The following is an 18,334-nucleotide window of genomic DNA, read 5'->3' as shown; positions in this document are numbered from 1 at the left end:
CTTAAAGAGGGTATCTGCCGCTGAAATCGTTCCTTGTATTTCCAGCTATTTCAACTGCCTATTTCATACATAATGATCTCAAAAATCTCCCCTGCAGTCCGCCCAACATTGCTCCAAATTTACTTGTCCTGGGTAGATGCGTGGCTGTTGTCCGCAAAGGAACCACAACCGCCCAAAGAACCCCTCTTAACCCTTGATGAATTGTCCAGTATATTTCAAGATGAAAACATCCACAAATTGATGAACCACAAAACCATCCTCCAAGCAACGCGATCATTCAGAAACCATAATGGAAAGAACATGATAAGCCTCGGCGGCACACAACCCCCATCCAACGACATGACCGACCTTTTCTCTGAAACCTATGACCCCCAATCAGACTGCAACTGCGATAAAACCAAACCAAAGGGCAGCACACACAGGCAATTAACGTGCGGCGCCATCAATGGCATGGTCTCCGCAATGGAAACAGTCCTCCACACCCAAGACGAATGGCACACCGACCTCTTCACAGCGCCCAAACTCCAAGCCGCTGTCGACGAACTCATCCTCGCGAATACTGATCTTCAACTCAGACTCGATACCTGCCAAGGACCCAGTACAGCAGATTTAATCCCAAAAGTCCGAGCACCGGACCGCCGTCCAAACCCAGGCGTCGACGGAAATGCAATTATCGGAAACCAACTCTATCCCACCGCCGAACAAATCAAGATCTGTGCCGATGCCAAATACTTCGGTGTTATCGCCTGCGGTGCAGGTATCTGCGACGAGGGTCTTGCTCGTGCCATTGCAGATTCATGCAATGATATTCTCATCGGCGATTACTGTGAAGCGGCGGATGCGAAGGGGTTGAAACTCCTTCAGCAGGTTGGCGGTGCTGCGATGGCATTTCTGAAGCTGTGTAACATGTCAGGCCGGATAACGGACTGGCAGTTCAGTAACCTAGCTGCTTATATGATCCAGTGTCGGGTTTTGGGGTATTTCCGGGACCATGAGCGACCATATCTGCCGGATGGGATCTATGGGAGTCATATGACTGGTCTAGGGGTGCATCGGCATATTGATGTTGCTGCTTTTCATGGTGTCATGACTGCGTCTGTGGCAACGGGGTTGGAGTGTTGTGAGAAGGATTTTATGAGACTTGTTGATGCATGTGTTTATGTCAATGATTTTGTGGATTTCAGGGGTGATACGATGCGGAAACAGAGAGAGAATGTTTTGTTGAGGGGTCTTAGAGGGGATGTTTGTCGGTATCTTGACACTATGATTGGAGAGTGTCTTGATGCGGTTGTTGAGGCCGTGGAGGGCTCGGAGTTGGGAGCTCTGGTTGTTATGGGGTATTGCAACTGGGCGGTTATGGGGGCTCATCATAAGGTTTATGAGGTTCTCAAAGGAGTTAAGGGGATTAAGCAGTACGAGGCTTGTAATTATGCTTCTGTTGCTGATACCTCGAGATATGTCAGGTTGGTGAGGGCATTGGAGCCATATGGGACGCTTAGTGAGGATGGACCGATGGTCACGAAAAGGCGGGTGGAGATGGAGAAGGTTTACAGCACTTGTCGATCAGACCCGGCAGCACACATGGCTTGGCTAGCAGATGCAACCCGGAGCCTGCTTGAGCCTACTGTGCTGAGACGGATAGTGGATGTGGTTCATTACGAATGGAGCGGAGATGTGGGCGCTGTGGATTATTGTCCTTAGAGATCCTCTTTGATTTGATTGAATTTGATTCTGCAAATACATGATGACTTTAAGATCTTGGTTACAGGGGCGTTCTGTAATGAATTAGGCAAAAATGACAGGAAATCTAGCCACTACCCTAGTCTAAAAAGGTATTTTGATCCGGCCACAATCAATTCTAGGGGAATGCGGGTTTGCTGATCGGGCAAGACAGTCGCGATGGAGTCAATTCTTTTCCAGTGCGTACTCTAGGGCAGCTCGGGTGTAATGCTTATGCATTTATGCTTTTGCAGAGCTTGTCCGAATTTTTCGAATATTTGGCTCTCTGTGGTTTGGGCGCATTGGGCAAGCAAGCAAAAATAAATTCATCTGTTACATCGTATGATGCCTGACAAGAAGGCGTAGGTAATCATCAATTTTCCTGAAAGATAGCTGCCGGTATTTACAATGTTTCTATGATTTAATTACAAGTTTTAACTCGCCTGCAAAAGAATGAGGGTTAGCATAGTGACACGGATTATAGTGTTAGAGAACTAAGTAGTGGATCATGTCGTGACATTGTCTCTGCATAGAGCCAAACGGAAAAAGTCTATACCTAGATCAATGGAACATTGATTCTTGCGAGTAGAATCCAGAATAAGAGAAAAAATCTGGTGTGTTCCATTCTATCTCCCAGCCCTATACCACACCACCCGTAAGCGCCGATCATGCCACCCCCGACAAATTCCTACACCGCATGACCAAGAGAAGTACCGTTCCAAAATCACCCGAAACTATTCCCTAACAGAAGGGAACCCCTAGATCTAAGCCTCACGGCCAACCCGAAACTGTGAATACTAATGGTCCGGGAAAAGCTCATTCCGCGTGGTTCGGCCGTACCACACCACTCTACGTCACGACTCACCGCAACCAGCCTACCACGACAACCAACCACAAAACCCCCAGTCCCCAGACTTGCACGAGACCCAATCACACAGGACGTAGATCATGTCACCCAGGGAAAATATCTGGGGCTATGTAGTCGATGCACGCCAATAATGTTGAAGGAATTGTCACCCGAGATAGGGCCTTCGGAACCGACGCCGCAGATTTGGTTCGGAGTCGGCCGCTGGATAATGTGGTACCATATATTTTTATGAGGCTCATACTTCGATTCATGAGGCTGTGTCCATCTCTATGGGGGGTTGAAACGTATATAAGATGTGCGAAATACCTCCTTTGATTTTATCATCATCAAACACAAACACAAGATCTTCACTCAAGACAAGAGTTTCTACTCAACATCTACATCGCCACTCTTACAAACACCACTCAAACACTCAACACAATGCCTTCCACAACAAAGACTTCCCAGGCCGCCCGTCTTCAGAACGACTTCGGCGCTGATTACTGGGTTCGCAACCCTGAGGATGAGCACCGCGTATGTTGATCCTAAAGGAATCACCTTCTACCAACCATACTAACATTACCATAGCGCCCTACCGCCGGAAGAGGCCTTTTCGCTGGTCTCCAAGACACCAAGCACTACAATGTGGAATCCGGCTGGGCTCGTCGCAAGTCTTCTACTGAGTCAACTGGAATTTTGGGATCGATCTGGAGCCGGTAAGATTCTCTCTGCGAATCGTGTTTAGGAATTGTTACTGACTTTTCATAGATTCACTGGCGGATCTGCCTAAGATACCAACCGCTTGGGAGTTGAATAGCTTCAAGCATGCCATGCAGTTATGATCCTCGAGGAGGATGAAAATACTTCAGTCGTCGAAGTCATGCCATTTATACAATACCTTTGGAGTTTGGTGCAAATCTTTTGAGTTATTCAAGCTTTTTTGGATCCAATACATAGCCCATTTACGAATTCAAGACCATTCAGATTGTTCTTACCATGCCCCCGGTACTCATCAACTTATGGATTGTAGCTGAATTGTAGATTCTGGAAAAGATGTACATGGCGAAGGGTCCAACAAAGGACCCATAGAATAGGTAGAGGGTTTGGACGCCAGTATTATTGATTTTCAAGCTTGAAGTATATACTAAAGGCCAGTGAGATGAGATTAGAACACAGCGCGATATAGTACAAAGACACAAACCACAGTCACTCTCTGATCCAGAGAATTCAAATGTGAACAGAGCATAATTAACCCAACCATCTCAGTTCCCACAGGTTAATTGAATGGTGCGACAGTTTCCGACATCATAGTCCAAGGGATTCAAGCCCTTTTGCAGCCATTCATAAGGAGTAAAAGGAAATTCCCGGATCGCTTGATAACCCACTGGATCTTCAGCGCGACGGACCCACATTCGCAACTTTCAGTTAGGCCACAGAACCAACCACTTCCTGAAACTAATAGATTTACCAAGTGACGTGCAGCAGCTCGTGTGCTAATACCTACAATTGTCTCAGCATTTGTTCGGAGAATTTTTCACCTAGTCACTGAGCAACACGGTGATTAGCCTGAGCCTCCAAGATTTATCCTGTGGATGACATTGCATCGTATTAAAGTCTATTTAATGGGCTTATAATAACTGGACAAGGGTATTGAAAAGTCTGCATAATAGGGTAATGGTCATAGGTAGCTTTGTTCAACCGGGCAAGGCATATGGGTAAGCCTCTGCAGCTGAATAAATGGAATGAATGAGGTTATTCCGCGGTCCGCGATTCGATAGGTCAGCAAGGTAGGAAGCCCGCGCAAGGCGGGGGTTGAAGAACCTTGTCCTATGTATATGATGCATACAGAAACTATATTCTGACTCCAGAATATCCGCTTTCCAACCACCAAACACAAACGACATCTGCTGTAAACACTGTTAAGTAGACTTGTAGATGCCTGAGAACATGATCCACAAGGCTATGCCGGGCCTCGGCTCGATTGTCGTCAACTCGGTACCCCGCCTAATCGGGTATACCAACGCCCGTCTATGCAACATAACAATTGAATATCAATTGAGAGGTTTTCAAGCTCTACATTGAAGAAATTATCTGGCATTTATATTCTCACATGCTTCTACCCATCTCTCTCATTCAAATTTCACCCAGCATTGAACTATGAACCCCGACATCCCATCAACCCCGCCCTCGCGCTCCCTAAAAGGCAAAGTCGCAATAGTGACAGGAGCAGGCTGCCTCGGCACAGGCATAGGCAATGGTCGCGCAATTTCCATCCTCCTAGCCTCAGACGAATGCTCCGTTATCTGCGTCGACCTGAATCTACAATGGGCAACTCAAACAGTCAACATGATACCCGGACGCGGTCAGGCATTTCCATTTCAGGCCGACGTCACTTCGTCCGAGGATTGCCAAGCAGCGGTACGCTTCGCGATTGAGAAATTCGGGCGCCTCGATATCCTGGTGAATAATGTTGGAATTGCGGGTGCGGCGGGGACGGCTGTTGATGTGGATATGCTGGAGTGGGCTAGGGGGATGGAGATTAATGTGGCGAGTATGGTGCAGATGAGCAAGCATGCCATTCCGGAGATGGTGAAGAATGATGGTGAGATGAAGGGGAGTATTGTTAATATGGGGAGTGTGGCTGGGTTGAAGGGCGGGACGCCACATTTGTTATATCCGACTGCGAAGGGGGCGGTGGTTAATTTGACGAGAGCTATGGCTGCGCATCATGCGCCGGATGGGATTCGGGTGAATTGTGTTTGTCCGGGGGTAAGTTTGTTGTGGGTTCTATTTGAGGATTGTCGCTTACCTTGGGTTCTTGTAGATGCTGTACACGCCTATGATGTATGGGAATGGCATGAGTGAGGAGGCTAGGGAGGCTCGGCGAAAGCGTAGCTTGTTAGGTACTGAGGGGAATGGTTGGGATTGTGCCGGTGCAGTGGTATTTCTTGCAGGTCCCCATGCCCGATGGATGACCGGAGTTATCCTTCCAGTTGATGCAGGAACAACGGCGGCAGTGGGGATCGGAATGACGAAGAGTGCCAGTGTAAATGCTTAGAATACGCATGAAGTGCAAATCCAAATCGCCCCTATTAGTGGACACAAATGCATCCGAGATTAGTCCGTACATACTCAAAACTCAACATCAATGTAAGAATGGGACTACAAGACTAGCCATGAAACAGCAAACCGATGAATTGTTAACCCAAACGCTGATAATATGTACACCAGATTCATTAATCTGTAGTCGAAACCCCCACAAACACCATCACCCTTGATCATCCCACTACCAAGAATCGATTTTCATAGTACCGTTCTCCTGCAAGTTCTGATGCATCTTGAAAGCCTGGAAAAGCATATGCGGCTCATGGCCCATACCCTTGCGCAGACACTCGAACTCGGCACGGTCCAGATAATCCGTAAGAATAGGATAATAATCGGGGTGCGAGCACTTCTTGATAATAACACGGGCACGCTCACGCGGCGACAGACCACGCACATCCGCAAGACCCTGCTCAGTAACGATAACATCGAGATCATGCTCCGTTTGATCGATATGCGTCGCGAACGGAACGATACAGCTAACACCCGTGGGGTCTGTTTTGCTAGGTCTGGTGGAGGGGGTGTGCATGATGCTGTACTTTGAGTTGCGGAGGAAATCGGCGGATCCGCCAAGTCCGTTGAGCATACGCGAGCCCATAACGCAGGTGCTGTTTGCGTGGGCGTAGATGTCGACTTCGACAGGAGTGTTCATACCGATGCAGCCGAGGCGGCGGATGATTTCGGGCGAGTTGGAGACTTGCTGGGAGCGGAGGAGGAGCTTGCCAGCGTAGCGCTCCCAGTTGTCGTAGAAGCGCTTGAAGCCGTCGGGAGAGAAGCGGATGGAGGTAGCGGTTGCAAAGTCGAGGTTGCCGCTGTCGAAGAGGTCAAGGAAGGAGTCCTGCAGGACTTCAGTCCATACCTTGAGGTTGGTGAAGTCTGCGCCGCCCTTGGAGAGACCACCGACGACGGCGTTGGCGATGTTGCCAATACCGGATTGGATGGGGAGAAGGTTCGGGGGCAGGCGGCCGTGCTTGACTTCGTGCTTGAGGAACTCAATCAGGTTGGCGGCGATCTGCTGCGAGGCAGCGTCCTCGGGGGCGTTGGGCTGCGTCTGGTCCGGGTAGTCGGACTCGACGATGGCGACGACCTTCTCAGGGTCGATGGGGATATAAGGAGTTCCGATACGGTCCTCAGGGGCCATGACCAGGTATGGCTTGCGGCCAGGAGGAAGATCGGAGCCCACGATATCGTGCAGACCTTCGAACGAGGGACTGGCAGTGTTGACCTCGATGATGACCTTTTCGGCCATCTGGATAAGTTCGGGCGACGCGCCGACGGAAGCACCGGGAATAATGCCACCATTCTCAGTGATAGCGGAAGCCTCGATAACCGCGACGTCAATCTTGTTGTTCGGTTTGTTCATAGTGTAGTAGCCCTATAAGCTCCGGGTTAGCGCTAATGATCTCCGCGGCGGGAAACCCCGACGCTAAACTTAGACGTACATAAACCAAGTCCGAGGGAAACATGCTGAGATGCTTATCGAAGAACTTGATGTTGCCATTGTTGATTCCCTTGGCGATCTCTTTTCCGACCTGGTGCGGGCTGCGACGCTCGATCATGTTCAATTTCGCCCAGCGGTTCTCCGTCTCGGCGCCGGAGGACGCGCCCACGAATAAATTGTACTTGAGCTTGCCCTGCAGGTTATTCTTCTCGACGTGGTCTGCGAGAGCAACGGGGACTTTCCTAATCCATTGTTAGCACCCACGCTTGCTACGAAGTCAAATGCATTGCACGTACTTGGGATAGCCCACACCCGTGAAACCGGACCAGCCGATGTACGAGCCATGAGGAAATAGGTCAATCAAGTCCTCAGCTTTGGCAAGCTTGTTCAAATAAGAAGGCCGGCGAACGCGGCTCTTCAAAAGCGCAGAAGCAGCCATCTTGGAGAGATGGAGAGAAGGGGAGAGTGTCTAAGAGATGGAGAAAAAAGAAAAAAGAGGGATCCCAAGGATAGAAATACTCCAGAGCTAAAAAGAAAACCCCACGGGCAGCTTATGCAGAGTCCCACCTCGTTCCACCGGAAGAAGGGAAGAAGAGAAAGAGGAAGGTCTGGCTGGGCAATGCGGGCTCTGATCCTCCTTCGGAATTGTTAGCCATAGTTCTACAATTCCTTCAATTTCAACTCATAGCTGTTCAATTGCTCTAATAAAAAGGTATGTCCCTTCCTAATCCTCTTAAACCCCATGTAACCACCCAAATCCCTGATTCCGCACAGATCCCTCTTACCCCCGAGTCAATGATAACCCACGCTTCATATTGACGTCAGCTCGGCCCAGACTCGGTGGAGTTCGGAAATACCTCGCTTTTCCTCTATTTTTACCAGGTATCGTCACATCCACATCAATTACACCAATTTACACCCATCTGCAGCCCGGATACACCGGAAACCCCCTCTGAGCCTCCGTAAAAGCGCCATCACCCAGCGGACCCAGATAAATGCATGAAAGCAGGCACCAGTGCGAAGACCTGGAGATAAAATAGACAGGGTGGAAGACCCGCCCGGCCCGGTGGTGCACCACTCAGTCTACTGTCTCGGACTGTATCGGTTAACCGTCTCGGCCCTACGGAGATCTGGGCCCATACCTATCGAACTGTCCGTGGACCGGAGTAATATTGTTTACATAGGGGGGATCGGTGGGGGGCGGATCAATGATCGACCTGCTGGTCACCCGGGAAGGTCGCGCTATGTTTTAGCGAAGGCTGAATTTTTAATCTTCGGTCGCTTATAGGGTGTGCTAATGCTGTCCTGCTACAGTCAATTGAACTAGAACCAGAGTACGCTACGCTCGTACACACGTTTTGAAATACCCACGAATTCAGGGCTAGAATACATTGAATACAGTACATGGGGGCTATGGCAAGATTAAGCACGAATCAATCCCCAGCTCCGGTCCACGTAACCCCGTGTCTGCTTTCAGTCCAGTCACCGGCCGTGCAAATCAAAATCAAAATCAAAATCAGCACTAGGTTTTGTGCAAGGGCGAAAATAGGCGAAAATAAACAAACCGGGGAAGATCATAGATCAGACCCTAACCATTGGAAAGTAAAGCACAGAAAAAAAAATTGAAAAAAAAAAAGAACTGAGAAACCTTAAGAACTCATAGTCGCAATTTCCTCGTATGATAGACGCCGTTCCGTTCTCAGCAGTAAATGCAATTCATCCTCCAATCTCAAACATCAAATACACACTCAGCTTCAGCCTCAGCTTGAAGTTAAGCTCTGTCGTTAACGGTTCACGCTTCAGCCCCGGCGTCGGCCATTTCGGTATCCGCCGGTTCGCTCTTCTCGGCGATTTCCTTGTGTTCCTGGATTTCCTCGGCGGGCGTCGGCGACTCCTTATCCTTGGACAGTGTACCATTCAACCAAGAGCGGAACTGCTGATTCGACTCATCGACCTTATCCTTGCTCAACCCGCGCGCCCAGTTCGGATTATTAACAAACTTCTCGACGAAGCGGTCGTGGCGCTTTTCGCGGACCGCAGCCTTCTCCTTAGCTGCGTCTTCCTGCTTAGCCTTGACGGTCTCGGCATCGGCGTCCTTGTCGATGGCCGGGGCCGTCGAGCGCCAGAACCAGTCGTGGCTTGGGGGCTGGTACAGGATGGTATAATTGTTGGCGCAAATGCGGATGATCAGGCCATCGAAGTGTTGGAGACGACGGTAGTAGCGGTCGTATTCCTCGTCTTCGTCGAGCTTGCTTGGGAGGCTGCGCTTTAAGAAGGGCATGCGCATTTCGGAGAATTGTACGCCTTCGGTCGGGTCGCGCATGGAGTAGGCGGTCACGTAGTATGACCAGCGGGCTTCAGAGCTGAGATCCTCGCGGTCGAGCGTGGAGTCTTCGGCGGACATCACTTGGATGGTGAGGCGGCGCTCTGATGGGATCTGTAGAAGGGTGTTAGCTGTGTACGATTCAAGTGGAAGGGAGATACGGACGTAAGTGACACGGTAGATATCGCCATCCTTAACCAGCCTTTCTACTTGCTTGCGATACTGGATCTCTTGATGGTGAGTGGTCTCTTCCTTCTCCCGCTCCTTGAGGAACAAGTTCGCGATATCCGAGCTGCGGTCCCTAGAGTCCCCGGTAAAGATCGAGGCCACGAACTTTGTGATGGAAGAGAAGATGCGCTCCAAGTTGTACAGCAAGTAACCGCTCTGCATGTAGAAGCGACGGAGTGTCTCCTCAAGATGGATCTGGTCAATATCTCCCTTGATAACTTCCTCGCACATGCGGACGATCTGCTTGTAGAGGTTGGCGTTGAGTTCAACATCGTAGAAGAAATCACCCGGGAAACGATCGATCAGACACAACTCGTGTGCAGGCTTGGGTAGCAGACCCCGGCGTACCTGCTCGCGGGCTTCGGCTTCCTGCTGCTTGATACGCAGCAGGCGAGCGTACAAGATCTCAAATGTGCGCAAGAAGCACAGGATGTTCAAATTGCAATACATGTGATGAACAGTCTTCTTGTACTTCTCATTGAGAGTGTACTCGCGCTCCAGGTTGAAGTTGCCCTGGTCAGGATGCGACATCCACTTCAGCTCAGCAACATCGAAAGATTCCTCGGCCTCAGAAGCCGCCGTGGAGACAGCCCGGACCTCGGGGGTAGGCTGTTGGCTAATAGCAGGAGCATCATCCTTGGGCTGGCCATTGGTGTTGCTCTTCTCGACTCGGCGCTCGAGGGCCTCACGCAAGAGATCCAGCTTCTGCGTGTTGACAACCTTCCGGCTAACGTTCGAAGCATCATCGGGGCCAAAATTATCTTCCAGCTCCTCAGCGGGAGTAGCGCTGACCGAAAGCTCATCCATGTAATCGAGGAACGTCTCACGGTCCAAGCCGAAGAAACTAGGGACGAAATCTTTAATGAAGTTGATGAGACGCACCGGGTCAGCACCAAAGCCGGAGGTAGTCCGGTCGATGTACAAACAAAGGAGGTGGGTAGTATCCAAAAGGACATCCATATCCTTGAACTCCATCTGGCTCTGGTACTTGGGCGGGTTCAGGCCACTCTTCCGACGGCTCTGGGTCTCTTCAAACTTGGCCTGAAGATCCTGTTGAATGTTCTTAGCAATGAACAGTTTCTTGTCCGTCTGGCGGGTAGCAATGGCCTGGTGGTCGAGACTACGCCAGTAGGCTCTTTGCATCTGTTCACGCCAGACCTTGTCCCACTCGCGCTGGCATGCCTTCCATTCCTCGAGCTTCTGCTTGAGGCGGTAGAGAACGATAGGCAAAACCGCGCAAGGACGCTCGAACATATCACGAATGATCTTCTCGCCACGCTGGCGATCATATACCTTCTTGATCACACGCTGGTAAATGGCTTCGCTCTGACCACCAAGGCCGGGTGGCAACTTGAAGTTGGCACGCTCGAGCTCGGACATGTGAAGGAACTGCTGGACAATAGGCTCGATAAGCTGAATCGTGCGAACACAGGCCTCAATGTGGTGGTCATAGTCGTGACGATCTTCTTCAATGCGGTGAAGAGCATCCTCGAACTGGTTCTTTCTGTGTGCAACAAATCCAGAGTCCTCGGAAGCCCAAGTAGGGTGTGAAGCCCATTCGTCATTCAGAACCTCGAAGCACAATTGATCACGACCACTGCAGGCCTTTTGTCTCTCTCTCTTGGGAAGCAGTCGATAGCTTGGGCCCAAAGACCGGCAGTGTGCAAGGTTCACCAAACCAGACTCTGTCTTAGGCTTGGGATCGATGGTCTTGTCTTCGGGTTCTTCGACATTCATGAATCGCTTGAACCAGCTCATCAGCTCGGCATTTGAGCCAATGAAACCTTCAGCCCTCTTGACCAGAATAAAGCGGTCGATCAGATCGTTAGTGTACAGATTGCACAGCTTTAAAAAGTCGCTGAAGATCTGCTTGTTGGCGATGAACTTCTTCACGCGATCGAAGAAGGCAATCTCCTCTTGACTGGGAGTCGTCAACATAGTAGGTGGGACAGGCTCAGGGAGGGCTGGGATCAGAGTCGGCGAAACGTTAGGGATATCAGCGCCGGATGGCCGGCCATGAGTGTGCTTTTGTCTCTTGGAGAGATTGCCAAATGATCCTGGCTGGCCACGGACTTGAGCATCAGGCATGCGGGCGGCATCAACGCCTGAAGGCCCAGACACGGAGCCAGTAATGCCAGGTCCACCCCTGCGCTTCTTGTTTTCTTTGCCAGAATCCTTGACATTGAACTGGCCGAGAGGGGGCATTTTGACGTCACGGCTAGGTGTCTGCGAGGGGAAATCGCCGGGTCCACTGCGAAGGTCGCTGACAGGAATATTCTCTGCAGCGCGTTGCCGCTCGACCTGTCTAGCATGTGCGGCAGACTCGGGCAAGAACTGCTTGAAGTCTTCAAGGAGGTCAGGAGCAGTGTTGAACAAATGAGTGACCTGCGCATAGACATCCTGGATGGGTTTTGACTCGCGCTGGTAGGTCTGCAAGATTTCGAGGAACTGTTTGTAGATCTCTGGGGCGCTGGAGAAGCGGTTCTTTATCTTGTTCACATAGCTGATGGCATGGTTGAATTCAACGGGGCCACGCTTGTTCAGATCAGCATGTCCGCCTTGAAGCATACCACCAACACCAGCCAGGCTGTTCAAAGGCTGGGTCAAGCTGGCATTTCCACCGGGACCGGAAACCTGCATCATGCCAGGTCTTCCCATGCCAGAGGCCGCTGAAGCAGCACCCTGCAGCTGAGCAACACCACGATGATCCTGCTGGTGAGACAGAGCCGAAGCACCCTGAGCCTCTTGACTTTGGTAGGCGTAGTGAGGATCTTGTGCGGGGCCTTGACCTTCCTGCTGATACATACCCGGGGCCATCATCCGAGAGCCAGGCGAGTATGATCCAGGCGCACCATGCTGCTGGCCCTGCTGCTGCTGTTGACCCTGCTGCCAACCGGGGCGGGACTGGTCATAGTACTCAGCGCGGCCATGAGGACCGAGTCCTCCAGATGGAGCTGTGGTCTCAGTGACAGTCTCGAAGGGACGTCCGGCGCGAGGCATGCTCAGGGTGTTCGTGCCAGAGGGCGTAGTCACCCGAATGGCATCCGGGTTATCCTCGGTACCGCATTCAATGCGATATCCAGGGGGCAAAAAGGTGTTGAAACCTTGAATCAAGGCCGGGTGGCCATTGAAAAGAGTCGACACCCGTTGAATCACGCCCGGAGTATCAATCCTAACACAAATCAGCCTCGAGTCGAAGAATCAGCGAACAATCAACTTACGCCTGGCTCTTAAAATCTTTCATAATGTCCAGGAACCGATTATACACGTCGGGCTGGTCAACAAATCGCACTTTGACCTGATCCAAATAGCTGAGGGCATCCTGTATGACGAAACCTGGGTTAGAGTAAATTTCGAAGAATTCAGAGGGAAGTCGAAGACTGACGTTCAGAATCGGCTGCTGGCCCTGAGCAAGGGCTGCTACATTTCCAGGGATTTGCTGCCCTTGTCCATTGTAACCCATCATGGGTGGGCCACCCGGGTGCTGCATGTATGAACGCGGTGTACCCTCGCCGTGCTGCGACATCTGCGGGCCGAATAGACTAGCCGGGCCACCGGAAGCCTGTACATTTCCCTGGGGGCCGTTGGGCTGGGCGTTACCGAGACTCGAAAGAAGACCGTTCGGGCCATGGATAGAGTTCGGGACCTTCGATGCGACCGGCTGGTGGAGAGGGATAGAGCCCGTGTGGCTCTGGACCGGGTGGTGTTCGCGCTGGCGTTCCATCTGCTGGCGCTCCATCTGTTCGCGTTCCCGGTGGGCCATCTCTTCCTGGCGCTGGCGTTCGAGGATTTCGCGCTCCCTCGAGTCACGCTCGCGCTCGCGGTTCATAGACTGGGGGGATGCATGCTGCATGGCCTGGCCAATTCCGGGAAGAGAGTGGCCAGAGCCGTGAGATGGGCCCTGCGGGTGTTGTCCGTAAGTTGGCTGGTGCGGAGCCCCGTGGCTCTGGCTCAATTCTGCCAACCCGGGAAGGGAGTGTCCGCTCGACTGGCCGGCGGAATGGTAAGGACCTTCGAGAGCGCATAAATGTCAGTTTCATGTTTTCCTGCACATATCGACCTTGGGAATCGAGTTTGTTTTGACGTCGGCTGGAGGGAGTGCTAACCGCCTGGAGGGGGAGGACAGGTCCGGAGGGCTGCGAGCCCGGGCCTTGATTCGGAGGATTTTGACTGTGAAGTAAACCGCGATGTTAGCCTTTGAGATCATGCAATGGATCAAGGCGATTGAGCATACTTGAAAGACCCCAAGGGCCTCTGTTGGTTCATCTGATCCATGCTAGGGTGCGGCGGAGGCCCGCCAGCAGGGGAGTGCCAGCTATCGTTCCCAGAGTTCATGGTCTGGTCATGAACTCAGCGGTGGCAGGGGAAAGGGTATCGAGAAAATGTTAAGGCGGTGGGTAGAGGGATAGGGAGATCAGATTCCGGAGAAGGTAAGCTCCCAGCTGTTTTCTCTGGCGCGTTCTCTGAAGCAGAGGTTCAAGGCTCAAATGGTGGTCATGTCACAGCATGATCCGCACCCTGAGTAAAAAGCAAAAGAAAACAGGCGACAGATACCACGGTGATAAGGCTTAGGGAGAGTGCGCGCGACCGATCGCGGGCTTCAGCAGTGGAGGCTTTCCTGACCGACTCCCGCTAGGCCGAATCCGGTAAGGCGTGTCCTGTCCCGGTATTTTGTTGTTCCGGTATTTGCGAGCTGTATATTACAATATTACGCGAACCGTCTGCCACTGAGGGCCGAGGCTATGTAACTGACCGTAATGTGTGGTCGAATCATACCCCCCGCCTTCGTCATCGCCTTCGTCCGCCGGCAGAAAAATACGGAGGATCTGAGCATCCGGAGATTGCGTCCGTGTGTGTCATAGGCAAGGTGAGTGAGTGTACAGTGAAGCACCGTCGGATGTCTTCTTTCACCATCTAGTAGTATTTCTCCTTTCATCCACGTCTATAAGGCACATCGTGTTCTTGATTGTTCTAATTGTCTCCTGAAACAAAGCCATAGAGCGCTCCGTACGCCCCTTAGTCTTTGGGCTAATGTACCTCTGCACAATAGATCCGTTATTCGTATGCAACAGAACAAAAGCGTGGTGAGTATAGTAAGCACCATGATTCAAGATTGAGACTACAACAACGCAGACACCGGCAACTGCAATATCAAATACGCCTCAAAACAGGCATGACATTCTCTATCATGAAGCGCCTCCATACAACGCCTTCAGGGGTACCTAGGAAGCTGCATACAACCAGAAGATAGAAAAAAGGGGAATCCAAACACAACCATAAAAGGGACTCGAAATGATGCGGAGGCTCAAGGCGAAGGGAAAGTGGTGTGCGATTATGGAACCTGTGGCATGCTGCTATGGCCATTATCTTTTGTCATGTGGGTTTTCTGTTTGAATTTCGTTCGTTTCTCTGGTCAACCAACCCGTCCACCAACCACCGTATCCCATCCTCAAGATGCGCCTGTGCATGGAAAATGTTTATGGTTCCTGCGATCACAGGGCGGAGAAGACAAAGAGCTGGGATGGTTAGCAAGGCACTCGAGGGACAAGAGAGAGGACACATACATTGTTCGTCGCGGCAATGGCAATGCTGTCCTCGAAGGGGTGCCAGCTCATGTGGAGAATCTTCTTGTTGAAGTCGATCTGATCGGCATCCGTCTCCTTCTTCATGCGACTGCCCGGGCCGGCAGGACTGCCAGACCTCGAGCCGGCCTTCTTGCCATTGCCCTTGTTCATGGGGGTGGGCACACCGACCTTCTTCGCCTTGAAGGCCGACTTGTCCGCCTGGAGCACAATCTCCGTATCCTTTTCTTCCTGTGTGGGGTAGATCATGAAGTTGTTGTTATAACTGCCGGTCATGACGTTCTCTGCGTCGCCTGAGAAGACGACTTCAAACTTGTCGAAGATGCTGTCATTCTCGTACGTATCGCACAGGCGCGGCCGGAGGTGCTCGTGGATGGGAATGGTCTTCACCGGCTGGCGTTCCATGTTGACGTCCCAAATCTTCACGGTCAAGTAGTCCCTGGACACGATGTACCGGCCGTCGTGTGAGAATCGAACGTCGGAGATAGAGGAGATGATCTCGGAAAAGAAGGAGCGGGAGGAAGCATCCTCTTCCTGTTCAAACACTGTAGGAAGTCAGTATAGACCAAATAGATGAGAGGCAAAGTACATACACTTGGCGTGGTCGTCACAAAGAGCGCGCTGTCGCATATCCGCAAGTTTGATGGTGCCCTTGGAGCTGGCATACATGAACCAGTTACAGCTGACCGGGTGGAACTCGGCCGCTGTGATGACTTCAGTCAGCTCCTCCATATTCGCCGGCTTGATATCCACGATGTTGAAACTCTGGTCCTGGATGTTGAGGTTCCACAGGTTCACTCGAAGGTCGTCACTGCTGATAAAGGTCTCGCCATCACTGTTCACCGAGATGCTATTTATATGGTAGGCGTGGGCATTTGCATAGGTTCTCCGCGGCACAGCGGCGACAACCGTGTCGTGGTGTGTCAAGCGCGGCAGCTTGAGGGCTGACGCATCCTTGAAGGCTCCGCGCGGTGCCCGAGCAATGCCACCACCGCTCACAGCACCGGCCGGAGTCATCTCATTCGATAGGTTGTTCTCGGCGACCACTTTCAACGACTTGTCAAACACCTTCCACAACTTTATGGTCTTGTCGTTGGTCGAAAGGAGGAAGTGTGATGCATTCTGTCGGCGACACCATTTTATCTTGTTGATCTTCTCTTCAATCTCTAACGATTTGAGGTAGTCGAATTCCGGCTCGTGCGACTGAAACTCGGTGTGGAACTTATACTCGCAAGTTTTTTTCTGTAGTCATATATGAGCAATGCCAAGCTAGATTTTTGAGCTCACTCGACTTACCGTCTCGTTCCGCTCAAACAGCACCACTCGTCCACCCTTGTCTCCCGTAGCCAAATAATTACCGGTGTGGTCGAATTCAACAGTCGAGATGATGTCCGCTGGCAGGACGGGGGTTGTCAGCATAAGGGCTCCGGGTGAATCGATCGGATAGGTGGGGAGGGTACCTTCTGTGATATCTTCTACATCACCTTTATCACCGAAGCATCTGCAGGACAGTCAGCCACAATCCTGGCAGCTCCACACGTGCCCAGGAATCGACAACGTGGAGCAGTAAAACAGCATGCCCTCCCTCCACGACAAAACTCACTGTGTGAACTTCCAGGTGGGTGTGCCTGGATCTCTGTCTACCATCTTTTCGATCTAGGATCGCCCTTGCTCGCGATGGACAAGGACGGATGCAGAAAGGCGAAAAGAAAAAACAGCCTGGCAAACGAATTTGTCTCCGAGCTCTATTGTGGATGCAGAATCACTCGGGCCGAACCAGTGAAAGACTTGACAACACAGCGGAATTGTTCAGACAGGGACGATAACACGGCAAAGCTGAAATGATCACACGAGAAATAGCGAACAATCGGTCGGTGATGCTCGATCGGAGATGGCGAGGGATTTGACGCCGGCGGGAAGCGGGAGGAGGAGGGGAGATAGGAGGGAAGGAGATAGGCGAAGAGAATCAGGAAGGTCGAGATATCGAACTCTGGTGAAAGAGGCGATAGACAGACGTTGGCGATGCTGAAAGGACGGGGGGTCCGGGATGGAGGGGGTGGAAGCAAACCGGGTGGAGGTTGTTATGAGTGGGCCCGCAGAGCTTGAGAGGGGATCATAGGAGAGGGGAAATCCTACGACCAGATATTTGAGCCGAGTCCAAGGCGCGACGTTGGAGAGGAGGGGGGTTAAACGGTGAAGGAGGAGTCGTACGGGAAAGGAAAAAGAGAAGTGAGGTGAGGCGGTAGTGGGGAGTTCGTTACGGCGTCACTTTGTGCCCACCAAGCTCACCGTATTCCCACCCGATGCCATGCGATCGAGATCGATTTGAGATTTGAGGCTTGACATTTCAGATAGAGTTTTACTCTGATTTTACATTTCTGACACCTGGGCTTGGGCACTGGGCAGGGAGAGTCGGGCTGGAGAAACGCTGACATCAACACTGTCCGCGACTGTAACATCGCTGGAAGCAGGTACTGCGTCCCTGACAGCGGGCGCACAATGATCAGAGGTACTACATACTAAGGGTGAATCAATTGACGCTATCGAGGGAGATTGATTTGGATGTAGATAGCTGTTGCTACTCATTTGATTGTCCCATTAGGTCCAATTCATGAGGCATGTGTCCGGTGCCCAGGTGCATCCCCCGCCTCTGTCGTCATCCTAGCCCTGTCCAGCTGGGTATTACCTGGACTGTCATTATACCTAGGTAAAAGTGTAATACCTAGCTCCAGGCACCTGGCTACCGTTCTGCTTGAAACGACAAATTCAGATGTCTGATAGAGATGTCATTGGAACCACCTGGCCAGGTGCATTTGACCCATATATATCAACCATCACCCACATTCGTGGACATGCTCTACACAAACACCACCCTGGTCCATTATCACCGCTCAATTCCTGTTCAAAGGTCATAAATCTTCATAGAACACCCAACCACATCCATTGATAATCAGCTAGCTCACTCCAATCCATCAATCCACCTTCACATGCTCCCCTTCCTATTCCATCCGGCTATAGCCCTCCATTAACCCGAAGCCCGCAAACCACCGAACATTGAACCCAACAATGTCCCTCTACTCCCTCCTCTCCCC

The 18,334-nt window shown here is 51.4% G+C and overlaps 6 protein-coding genes across 6 annotated transcripts; 3 read left to right on the top strand and 3 right to left on the bottom strand.

Annotated features, from left to right (window-relative positions):
• Positions 1 to 72: 72 nt before the first annotated feature.
• N7443_003225 (uncharacterized protein) lies at positions 73 to 1,701 on the top strand (the record flags this gene model as incomplete). Its single annotated transcript, XM_056883281.1, has 1 exon — positions 73 to 1,701. The coding sequence occupies one exon, from the start codon at positions 73 to 75 to the stop codon at positions 1,699 to 1,701; it is 1,629 nt and encodes a 542-aa protein (XP_056745122.1).
• Positions 1,702 to 3,007: 1,306 nt separating this feature from the next.
• N7443_003224 (uncharacterized protein) lies at positions 3,008 to 3,356 on the top strand (the record flags this gene model as incomplete). Its single annotated transcript, XM_056883280.1, has 3 exons — positions 3,008 to 3,100; positions 3,155 to 3,282; positions 3,335 to 3,356. 3 exons carry the CDS (start codon positions 3,008 to 3,010, stop codon positions 3,354 to 3,356), a joined length of 243 nt encoding a protein of 80 aa, XP_056745121.1.
• A 1,367-nt stretch (positions 3,357 to 4,723) lies between these two features.
• Positions 4,724 to 5,624, top strand: N7443_003223 (SDR family NAD(P)-dependent oxidoreductase; the record flags this gene model as incomplete). The annotated part of the gene is made up of 2 exons (XM_056883279.1): positions 4,724 to 5,335; positions 5,391 to 5,624. 2 exons carry the CDS (start codon positions 4,724 to 4,726, stop codon positions 5,622 to 5,624), a joined length of 846 nt encoding a protein of 281 aa, XP_056745120.1.
• A 228-nt stretch (positions 5,625 to 5,852) lies between these two features.
• Positions 5,853 to 7,548, bottom strand: coaT (acetyl-CoA hydrolase ACH1; the record flags this gene model as incomplete). Its single annotated transcript, XM_056883278.1, has 3 exons — positions 5,853 to 7,043; positions 7,111 to 7,351; positions 7,406 to 7,548. The coding sequence occupies 3 exons, from the start codon at positions 7,546 to 7,548 to the stop codon at positions 5,853 to 5,855; spliced, it is 1,575 nt and encodes a 524-aa protein (XP_056745119.1).
• A 1,353-nt stretch (positions 7,549 to 8,901) lies between these two features.
• On the bottom strand, positions 8,902 to 13,995 carry N7443_003221 (transcriptional regulator SIN3; the record flags this gene model as incomplete). The annotated part of the gene is made up of 5 exons (XM_056883277.1): positions 8,902 to 9,546; positions 9,598 to 12,832; positions 12,882 to 13,648; positions 13,767 to 13,830; positions 13,895 to 13,995. The coding sequence occupies 5 exons, from the start codon at positions 13,993 to 13,995 to the stop codon at positions 8,902 to 8,904; spliced, it is 4,812 nt and encodes a 1,603-aa protein (XP_056745118.1).
• A 1,157-nt stretch (positions 13,996 to 15,152) lies between these two features.
• On the bottom strand, positions 15,153 to 16,889 carry N7443_003220 (protein phosphatase 2A regulatory subunit CDC55; the record flags this gene model as incomplete). The annotated part of the gene is made up of 5 exons (XM_056883276.1): positions 15,153 to 15,176; positions 15,225 to 15,787; positions 15,836 to 16,484; positions 16,539 to 16,743; positions 16,846 to 16,889. 5 exons carry the CDS (start codon positions 16,887 to 16,889, stop codon positions 15,153 to 15,155), a joined length of 1,485 nt encoding a protein of 494 aa, XP_056745117.1.
• Between the last annotated feature and the right edge of the window lie 1,445 nt (positions 16,890 to 18,334).

Source organism: Penicillium atrosanguineum (assembly GCF_028827265.1).
Source record: "Penicillium atrosanguineum strain IBT 20685 chromosome Unknown utg000002l_segment0_segment0, whole genome shotgun sequence".
NCBI classification, from domain to species: Eukaryota; Fungi; Ascomycota; class Eurotiomycetes; order Eurotiales; family Aspergillaceae; genus Penicillium; species Penicillium atrosanguineum.
This window is presented reverse-complemented; position numbering and strand designations above follow the sequence as displayed.